The sequence below is a fragment of the Drosophila innubila genome, chromosome X, assembly GCF_004354385.1.
Source record: "Drosophila innubila isolate TH190305 chromosome X, UK_Dinn_1.0, whole genome shotgun sequence".
NCBI classification, from domain to species: domain Eukaryota; kingdom Metazoa; phylum Arthropoda; class Insecta; order Diptera; family Drosophilidae; genus Drosophila; species Drosophila innubila.
Window position 1 is genome coordinate 37,030,811 of NC_047626.1, and position 10,713 is coordinate 37,041,523.

A 10,713-nucleotide genomic window follows, 5' to 3' on the forward strand; every position below is an offset into this window, starting at 1 on the left:
GATGCAATTATTATCAGTTATCAGTTATTTGAAAAAAATTAGACAATTTTTGTTGTTGGAAATGTTATGCTGAATGCAATAAGTAGCAACAAAATTATAAAATATAACATTTTTTGTAAAAGAAACGAATGCACGCGGCTAGATTTGGTAGAAAACTTCGATCTTTGGCGTGGTGTAGAGATTGCTCAAAAAATAAAAATAATTTTCGTACTAAGAGTTAATTTCTAACCAATTGTTCCAATTGCAGCTATATAATATAGTTACCCGATGTTCACCAAATTTGGTCAGGGTGTAACAGGCAGTCTCAAATACAAAATCTGTGAGTATGGTTGACATGCCTTAAGATACAAAAAAGGTTTTCATACTAAAGGTTATATGATATAGTCATCCGATTTTGACAAAAGTTGGTCAGGGTGTAAATTATTGTAAAAAAAAACATAATTTGTGAGCTTGGTTGAGATAACTTGAAAAACAAAAAAGTTCTCCATACTAAAGTAGAATCTGAACCCGATTGTTCCTATAACATCTATATGATATAGTTACCCGATTTTGACCAAAGTGTAAAATATCCTAAAATTTAAAAATATGTTAATAAAATTAAATTAAAAATTAAAATTAAAAAAAAAAATAAAATTGGCCAAACGCAGCCTTATCTCCCGATGAAATTATCTTAAGAATATTGTGGCCAAGTTTCAAGGTCGTACGTCAAACCATCTGGGCTGTACAATGCTAAGTCAGTCAGTGAGTCAGTTGGACAAAGAGATTTATATATAGATAACATTTTTTGATTAAGAAAACTTCGATATTTGGCGTGTAAAAGCGAATCTGTGAGTTTGGTTAAGAAATTGCAAAAATTAAAAAAGTTTTTCATATTAACGGTTAATTTGAAACCGACGTTCAAATGGCAGCTATATTATATAGTCATCCGATTTAGACCAAATTTAAACAGGGTGTAACATTTAGTAAAAAAGACATATTCTGTGAGTTTGGTTGAGATAGCTCAAAAACAAAAATAATTTTTGTACAAAGAGTTAATTTCTATCCAATTGTTCCAATGACAGCTATATAATATAGTTACCCGATTTGCCCCAAATTTGGTCAGGATGTAACAGGCAGTCTCAAATACACAATCTGTGAGTTTGTTTGACATGTCTTAAAATACAAAAAAAATTTTCATACTAAAGGTTAATTTGAGCTTGATTGTACCTATGAGATCTATATGATATACGAGGGCGGGCTGATAAGTAATCGGCCTTACCAAAAAAAAAACATCTTAAACAACCCATAAATATTTTATTTTAGGCGTTTTTCTCAACACTGGTAATTTTGGCGGGAGTTTTAGCATGGTCACTTTTGCATTGTCCCCAAAATGAGTAAAATAGAATATCGAGCTGTCATTAGATTTCTGGTTTTAAAAAAGAAATCCAACGATGAAATAAAAAATGAGTTAATCGAAGTTTATGGGGAATCAGCTCCATCGATTTCGACCATTAAATATTGGACTGCTGAGTATAGGCGCGGGCGGACAAGCATTTTTGACGAGGACCGTCCGGGACGTCCCAGAGAGGTGACAACCCCAGAAATGGTAGATAAAGTCCACGGAATGATATTGGATGATCGCCGAATAAAGCTGAGAGAGATTGCTAAGGCCCTAAACATTTCTCGTGAACGTGTTGGAAACGTCTTACACGAATATTTAAATATGAGTAAGCTTTCGTCAAGGTGAGTGCCGCGATTGCTCTTAGCGGAACACAAACGCAACCGCTTGGTCATTGCGAAGGAGAGTTTGGCATTGTTAAACGCAAATAAGAATGAATTTTTGCGTCGTTTTGTAACTGTCGACGAAACTTGGATACATCACCATACACCATAAAGCAAGGAACAGTCAAAGCAGTGGATTTCAACCGGAGAAACGGCGCCGAAAAAGGCAAAGATTGGTTTGTCGGCCAACAAGGTAATGGCAACGGTTTTCTGGGATGCCCGAGGCGTAATTCATGTGGATTATCTAGAAAAAGGCAGAACAATTAATGGAGAATACTATTCTAACCTTTTGGGACAGTTCGATTCAGAACTAAAGAAAAAAAGGCCGCACATGCCGAAGAAAAAAGTTCTGTTTCACCAGGACAACGCTCCGACTCACAAGAGCGTTGTTGCCATGATGAAATTGTGTGAACTACACTATGAAATTCTTCCACATCCCCCCTATTCTCCAGATTTAGCACCATGTGACTATTATCTATTTCCAAACTTAAAGAAATGGCTTGGTGGAAAGAAATTTCAGTCGAATGAACAGGTGATCTGTGAAACAAACGCCTATTTTGAGGACCTGGACCAGTCATATTTTATGGAAGGTATAAAAAAATTGGAGGACCGTTGGACTAAGTGCATACGTCTAAAAGGAGATTATGTTGAAAAATAAAAAAGAAAAATAAAAAAAAAACGTGTTTTCTTTGGTAGGCCGACTATTTGTCAGCCCACCCTCGTAGTCATCCGATTTTGACAAAAGTTGGTCAGGGTGTAAAATATGGTAAAAAAAAATAAACACAATCTGTGAGTTTGGTTGAGATAACTTGAAAAACAAAAAAGTTCTCCATACTAAAAAGTAGAATCTGAACCCGATTGTTCCTATTGCACCTATATGATATAGTAACCCGATTTTGATTTTTTAAAAAAACCGTGATCAAGCGAGATTCGAGCCCGGACCTTCTGCTTCTAAATCTAACACACCATCCTCTGCACCACTTTGCCACTGAATACCTCGTTTGACCACACTCTACTACATGTAAACTAAAAATACATGTGAACTTTGTTTGAAAAATGATTTTTTTTTTCGGAGATATCGTAACCAATCATACAAAAAAACAAGTTTGGCTTTCGGCCCTTCGCAAAAAACCATTTTTGCGCCATATGCCCGAATGTCAAACCTTTTTATTTATAAAGAATAATTTATGTAATACATTGAATATTGTTTATCACAAAATGGGATAGCTGAAATTTTTGGTCATGGAAAGACTTTCGTCCCTAGGCTTTTACCTCGTATAGAGGATTTTTCTACAATTCTCGCAGATTTAAAATTTTTTTTTTGTCTTATACGTAATGACCGAATTCGGTTCAAATCGGTTTACTATATCAGAATGATCGTTCGAATATAAAGTTTCAGTGCGAAAAAAATATTTATTTTTTTTTAAGATATGTCAATAAAACTTATAAATTTTGTCTCTTGCTACTTACATTTTAGTTTCGATATGCTAGAAAAAGCTCCGAAATTAAACTACTGTGGTGGGCATAATAATTTTGACAAAATGTAAAGTTAAATCAACTCATAATTTGAACTAACTTTATGAAGATTTTAACATTAATGAAAAGGTCATATAAATCCTGTTTGAATGATACAAAATTTTCCTTAACCCATTAAGCACCCATTGAAGTTTTGAATTTATGTCGACGTAGAATTGAGTCAAATCTTAAAACTTTTTTCTCGGGCTTAATCAAAAAATGTTTTAATGCAAAAGTTACTTCAAACAATTCTTATAGTGACTGCCAAACGAATTTTTCCAAAATCTCTGCTTATATTTTTTTTATGATTTTTTGAATGCGATGGCTTTCAATAGTGGCGTAAGTGGACTTCAAATTCTTCGAAGACCGGGTGGGATGTTAAGTAAAGAATCAATTTGAAATCCAACGATCATTTACATAATTTTTTATACTATACGTCAATACCAAATAATTAAGTATATTAACATATATAAAGGGTGTTTTTTTTAGGGGTTGGTTTTTCTAGTAGAGATAAAGCTGACATTATTTTTTTTAAATATGGCAACTCTAATGTCATTTATGTTCAGTTTGGTTTGCCATTTTATCATGAACAGGTTGACAAAAGAACAACGCTTGCAAATTGTGCAAATTTATTTCGAAAATAATGGTTCGGTTCGTGAAGTTAACCGCAAGCTCCCTCCATTATATGGTCGACATAAACGTCCATCAAAGCAATTTATTCGGTTAACCATGGATCGTTTTCGCACTATGTTAACTTTATGTGATAATACGCATCCGCAGAGACGTCGAACAGTGCGCATCGAAGAAACAATTGCCGCTGTAGAGCAAATTGTTGAAAGGGACCCGAATGAATCGATTCGCCACCGTGCATAGTATTTCGAGCTTTGTCTATCAACTTTATGGAAGATTTTGCGCAAAGATCTTGGCTTACGACCTTTCAAGATCCAGCTTGTTCAAGAATTAAAGCCGCGAGACCATGCTATGCGTCGTGATTTTGGTGTATGGGCCGAAAATGAGATTGATCTCGATGCTGAATTTCATCACAAAATTTTGGCTAATTATATAATAAGGCTAATTTTTGGTTGAATGGCTACGTCAACAAGCAAAATTGCCGCATTTTGAATGAAGATTATCCACATGAGACCCTTGAGACGCCATTACATCCACAAAAGCTGACTTTTTGGTGTGCTCTATGGGCTGGTGGAGTCATTGGGCCATACTTCTTCCGCAATGATACTGGAGAGTCAGTTACCGTTAATGGAAACCGGTATGGAGCCATGATAACCGACTATTTTATTAAATCCAAATTGATGGACATTAAAACGATTTTCTTGTGTTATTTTATTTTAACACATTTACATTTAATGATTATATTTTATGTAAGCAGCTTATGTTTTTAAACAAACTATTAATTACAATAAATGAAAAAATTTTAGAATCCCCTGTTTAATTCTTCATCGCAAGGATATATTAATAAAAAAAAACAAGGGGGCTCCGCCCCCTGCTCGCGGTGATGTATGAAAGGACTACAGTCGAGCCCACTCGACAGTTATATGCTCGCTACCCACATCTTCACTGCAGTTAGATTTAATGACCATTAACTAAATAAATAAATACTTAAAAAACTTCGATTCGTACAGAGGCTTAATTTAATTGACACTTTTAACGTTAAAAATATTAAAATTAAAGAAGCATCAAACATACATAAATATATTCAAACTTATACGTTTTTAGATGAACATAATTTAATGAGCAATTGAATTAAGAGAAGAAAATATTAACATAAAATTAATTAACAAAACATATATGTCTAGCATAAATTATACTATGATAATATAACATTGATGTAATATGTATAACTAAAATTATATTATGTTATTATACCATTAACATAACATGTGTGCCTGCTGTTACCCCCACCCCTCCAGACTGTGCGTACCATGGCGTGCAAAGCGAAAGTTATTTGCTTAATAAACTCGTTGTTTATAATCCGATCGCAATGGAATTATTAGCATACATTAAAAAGATGGTAGTTTATACGTAAGCTGAATTTGAATTGGCCTTGTAATTGGATATTTCAGTTTTTTGTCGATTAGAGGAAAACTGGGGGGCGTGGCAAAATTCAAAAGCAAACTTGATCTGCGCGCGCAACATACCAGTATTGCCACCGAATTCGGTAGCTGAAGCTCTTATAGTCTCTGAGATCCAGGTGATTATATGTCCTCCATATACCATATTTCCTCAAATATCTTCTCTGTTTAAGAACCGATATCGATGAAATGTTCAACACACCTTACGACTCGTCCCCCCATCCTGTGTGCTAAGTCTCAAGGCTGTAGCTTTAAAATTGCTCTTGTTATTGGATTTTATATCATTTACATAGGCGGAAGTAGGCGTGGCCAAATTTAAAAATAAACTTGATATAGGTCAACATCCTCGGAGTATTGTCACCAAGCTTGATCGCCCTAACTTGTATAGTTTCGGAGATAAAGGTGTTCAAATTAGTGTACCATAATTTTCACGAATCAAATAGGCTCTAGTACCCATTTTCTGGGTACCGTGCTAAAACATGACCAAATTTGGATTGACGATTCAAAATGAAAACTTTTTTTAATAAGATTATTTCATGTTTATCCTAAACACAAATGCGTGTACTTCATGTCGTAATTATGAATTGTTGGAATTATTGATTATATCACTAAAGACTTATATTCAGAGATTTTGACGATACTGTATTTACAAAATTACGGTAGACTACTACCACAGACGTTGTGATTTCATTAGGGCATCACAACATAACTAATCTGATGAGTACGACTACTTGCGTTTGAACATGTTACTGAGGCGTCGCTTAGGAGGCGAGTTCTGCAAATGAACAACGGAAATGATGAATATAAAAATTAAATAATACTGTGGAAATTTAATGAAAGAAAGAAAAAAACGCTGCCTGTTGTCGTCGAATTATTGTTTGTCCCTTCTTCCAGCATTTATTTGCTGAAAAAGTAGTATGTACTAAGCAAAAGTAATAGAGCCAAGGTGATGGCTAGGACCACTTTGTCGTAGATAAAGTAAAATAGCGACAAAAATAGTGCCAGTACTATCAACATCACGGAACGTTGATTCAAACGCATGCAATGCCACTGCCGGCACCACAAATTCATCCGATTGGGTGTTTCCTGAACGTCACTAAGGGCCTGTATAGTGTTCACGGTAATGCTTGGCAGCCGATGCGACTGAATATGGCCCAAGGAGTGTGTGGTCCAGGATTGACGAGAAGAAGAGTTGGTTGTGCAACTGACCGTTAGGTTATTATTGCTGTTGACCTGTTGATCGAGTGATAAGGGAGTCTCGTTTTGGTTATGCTCCTGGGTGTGCACCACTGTATTCCTGTATAGACATGGCTGCACGGCAGACTGATCATCAGTATCCGTTTGCCATTTGCAAGCTTGGTCCTCCTGAAAATGTTGCAATACCGGGCTAGTGCTATTCTGACCAGCGCCTTCACAACCGATAGCTGTTGCATCCCCATCCAATTAGAGCATGTAGCAGCAGAATTTACTGAGGCGATATTAAAAGTGGCAGCCGCATTTAAGCTCTGCTCCAACGAAGATTCTAAGTGACACTCCGTGTAGTCGGTACTTAGCTTCTCCAGCTGGAGTGTGGTATCTATAACCATCAGCGAAAGGTTTTTATTATGCGCACTGTAATTATTATTATTATTATGATACATTCTGAATCATAGTCGGACAAACGCCTTGTCTGATCGAAACATTCAAAGCGCTGCTGGCGGATTTTGCTTCGCTGCTGTGTTCGTTGATAACATAATTGCTCCTTTGGAGAAAATTTAATGCGTGTTCTGGTCTTTGCAATGATATTTCCGTGCAAACAGAATGAAGTGCGTGGTGTCTCTGCAAAATCATTGCTATTAGATGCAACCCTGCTGCATGAACTGTCTGTACCCACTGACTGGCGTCGGCAGGTGCTCAACTTGCGCCCGTGTCCGTATGTCATTGTCAGTAGTTCAGCGGTAGACAGATGCGGTGTGCCATCCTTCTGCTGTAGACCTGATTGATCCTCTGATAAGGGATCACTTTTCACGAATTTGCGCTTAAGATCGTTATAGGGCCGGCTCTTGCGCGGTGTAGAAGTGCAGAATGCGCCAGAGGCACGGAGCTTCAGATTACGACGCTGAACACCCGATAACAGATTACGTTGTCGATGTCGCCGCTGCTGTGAAGGAGCATATAGTTGTATAGTGCTATTGTGGTACTAACCACATTAAATTACAAGAATTGGAACGAGGACGACGACAGGCAGGTAACAAAATGCTATAACTTACACACAGAAGACAACAGACAACAAACAAACATGTTTTTCTCATAACATACCTCGTCGCGTGGTATGAAATGTCCGCCGCCTATACCACTACTGCCCATGCCAAAACGTGAGGCAAACATCTTAAAACGCGCTGGCGTCTTGACAGTACAATTATGATCAAAAGCTTCGCGTAATATTTCCCTCGGTGGATCTGAGCTGCCAAATGATAAACGACCACCATTTTTACTAGTGGTTGGCGGTCCTGGACGCTTATAGTGCGTGCCCATAGACTTTTTTCGTGCACCAACAGCGTTGCCTCCTTTAATACAAAGCAGCGTGCTCATGCTATCATCCAGGCTAAGTTGACAGTACTAATGTACGTTGAAAGACAGTAAATCAAAAATTAATAGCACTAGGCAACAAATTCGAGCTTTCTGGCTAATACAAGAACCAAACCCACTTTATTTTTAGAGATATGGGGCCCCAAACGACGAAAAACATTTTTTTTTCTATGGTGAGATTTTTTTTTAGAATTTTTTAATATTTTGCTTTTTTTTAATACTTTTTTTCAGAGGTGCGCCCATATTTGTCATCATAACTCAAAAATGTCAAAAGCGATTTTCCAAAGCTTTACTTTTTCTGAAAGCTAATGAATATATCTATAAATCATTAATACAAAGCTTAAGATTTAAACCAGTAGTTTAAGAGTTTTTCTTAGCTTTTTGTACTATAAAATTCGAGGAAAAGTCGAAAAAAATTTATTACATTTTATTTTCTATTTTATTTGCATAGCTGCATTAATTACGCGTCGTTAAAGATATAATTCATTAAAATGACACATGTGGGCGCATCTCTGAAAAAAAGTAATAAAAAAAGCCAGGTTTTTAAAAAATTCTAAAAAAAATATCTCACCATAAAAAAAAAATGTTTTTCGTCGTTTGGGGCCGCAAATATATCCAAAAGAGTAGGCTTGGTTCTTGTAATTTTTGGCTGTTGCCTAGTGTAATTTGTAATATGTGCAATGCACATTGTGCATCGACTCTACTTAAAATATATGCAACAAGGATAAATAATTTTATAGATACAGGCACAATTATAACCAAATAATATCATAGAAAATCACGTGACGGATTATATTCGCCGCTTACTACGGTTAATCGTGGATATTATGAAAACTTACTTTGAGAGTAGTGATCACAAAATTATGTGTAAGTAAGTGAATTACTTACGTCATATCCGGCACTCGACCCAACTTCAAATCAGTCAGATAGGTGTTATTGAAGATCTCGCCTTCTTCATCCTCCATAGCAAGATTACTGCCTGGAATTAAAGCAGGGGCGCTAGGACGCTTAAAGGGCTGCCACTCTTCGTTGGCCGAGAAATTTGCTGTAGCATGATCGGCTTCTTGTAAGTGGCGTAACTTAGTGCTAAGTAACGTTGGCCTCCAATGTTAGGGAACTTGGAAGCCAACATTCGTCTCGTTATTGCCGACATACGGCCCCAAATGCTCTAAAAAGTGCTTGAAAATTTGACCTCTAGACTTGGCTATATTCGAGTCAGCCACGGCGGCCACATGCCGGATATCATATTTAAGCATTAATGGCATAATAATATCCTTCCAATAAATCCAAATTGATGGACATTAAAACGATTTTCTTGTGTTTTATTTCAATTCGAAGTTCTATACCTCTAAAAAAAAACACCCTTTTTAATACCTTACGATATTTTCTCAATAACATTGAGAAATTTATTTTATTTTAACACATTTACATTTAATGAATATATTTTATGTAGCAGTTTATGTTTTTAAACGAACTATTAATTACAATAAATGAACAAAATTGAGAATCCTCTGTTTATTTCTTCATCGCAAGGATATATTAATATAAAAAAAAAGGGAAATGGGTTCATAGAATTAATTAAAGCGCAAGGGATACATATTTCATTGCTTTTCATACTTTAATTTTTTTTCATTATCATTAACAAAAAGTGATACATTTTTTGATTTTCCAGAGCTTTCCTTTTTCTGAAAGCTAATGAATATATCTATAAATCATTAATACAAAGCTTAAGATTTAAACCAGTAGTTTAAGAGATATCAATTCTTGAATTAAGAAAATTATTTTTTTTAAACTTTTTTCTTAACTTTTTGTACTATAAAATTCGAGGAAAGTCGAAAAAAATGTATTACATTTTATTTTATATTTTATTTGCATAGCTGCATTAATTACGCGTCGTTAAAGGTATAATTCATTAAAATGACACACGTGGGCGCACCTCTGAAAAAAAGCAATAAAAAAAAGCCAGGTTTTTAAAAAATTCTTTAAAAAATTTCACCATAAAAAAAAATGTTTTTCGTCGTTTGGGGCCGCAAATCTATCCAAAAGAGTAGGCTTGGTTCTTATAATTTTTTGGCTGTTGCCTAGTGTAATTTGTAATATGTGCAATGCACATTGTGCATCAACTCTACTTAAAATATATGCAACTAGGATAAATAATTTTATAGATACAGGCACAATTATAACCAACTAATATCATAGAAAATCACGTGGCGGATTATATTTGCCGCTTACTACGGTTAATCGTGGATATTATGAAAACTTACTTTGAGAGTAGTGATCACTAAACTATGTGTAAGTAAGTGAATTACTTACGTCATATCCGGCACTCAACCCAACTTCAAATCAGTCAGATAGGTGTTATTCGTTGGCCGAGGAATTAGCTGTAGCATGATCGGCTTCTTGTAAGTGGCGTAACTTAGTGCTAAGTCACGTTGGCCTCCAATGTTAGGGAACTTGGAAGCCAACATTCGTCTCGTTATTGCCGACATACGGCCCCAAATGCTCTAAAAAGTGCTTGAAAATTTGACCTCTAGACTTGGCTATATTCGAGCCAGCCACGGCGGCCACATGCCGGATATCATATTTAACCATTAATGGCATAATAATATCCTTCCAATTAATCCAAATTGATGGACATTAAAACGATTTTCTTGTGTTTTATTTCAATTCGAAGTTCTATACCTCTAAAAAAAAACACCCTTTTTAATGCTTTACGATATTTTCTCAATAACATTGAGAAATTTATTTTATTTTAACACATTTACATTTAATGAATATA

The 10,713-nt window shown here is 35.6% G+C and overlaps 1 protein-coding gene and 1 long non-coding RNA gene across 2 annotated transcripts; one reads left to right on the forward strand and one right to left on the reverse strand.

Moving 5' to 3' along the window:
• Positions 1–1,496: 1,496 nt before the first annotated feature.
• On the forward strand, positions 1,497–2,410 carry LOC117793485. Its single transcript, XR_004618280.1, has 2 exons — positions 1,497–1,567; positions 2,352–2,410. It is a non-coding gene; the product is annotated as an uncharacterized LOC117793485 (long non-coding RNA).
• A 4,651-nt stretch (positions 2,411–7,061) lies between these two features.
• Positions 7,062–7,955, reverse strand: LOC117793942. The gene is made up of 3 exons (XM_034634405.1): positions 7,665–7,955; positions 7,244–7,506; positions 7,062–7,184 (listed from the first exon to the last, which is right to left on the reverse strand). Exons 1-3 carry the CDS (start codon positions 7,935–7,937, stop codon positions 7,121–7,123), a joined length of 600 nt encoding a protein of 199 aa, XP_034490296.1. The 5' UTR covers positions 7,938–7,955; the 3' UTR covers positions 7,062–7,120.
• Positions 7,956–10,713: the final 2,758 nt, after the last annotated feature.

Excerpts from the sequence above, each read along its gene's own strand:
- LOC117793942 (XM_034634405.1), bottom strand. The coding sequence starts at position 7,937 with ATGAGCACGCTGCTTTGTATTAAAGGAGGCAACGCTGTTGGTGCACGA. Across the intron at positions 7,507-7,664 it reads ATTTCATACCACGCGACGAG|CAGCGGCGACATCGACAACG; the intron begins GTATGTTATGAG and ends GCTCCTTCACAG. Across the intron at positions 7,185-7,243 it reads TTGAGCACCTGCCGACGCCA|AGACACCACGCACTTCATTC; the intron begins GTCAGTGGGTAC and ends ATGATTTTGCAG.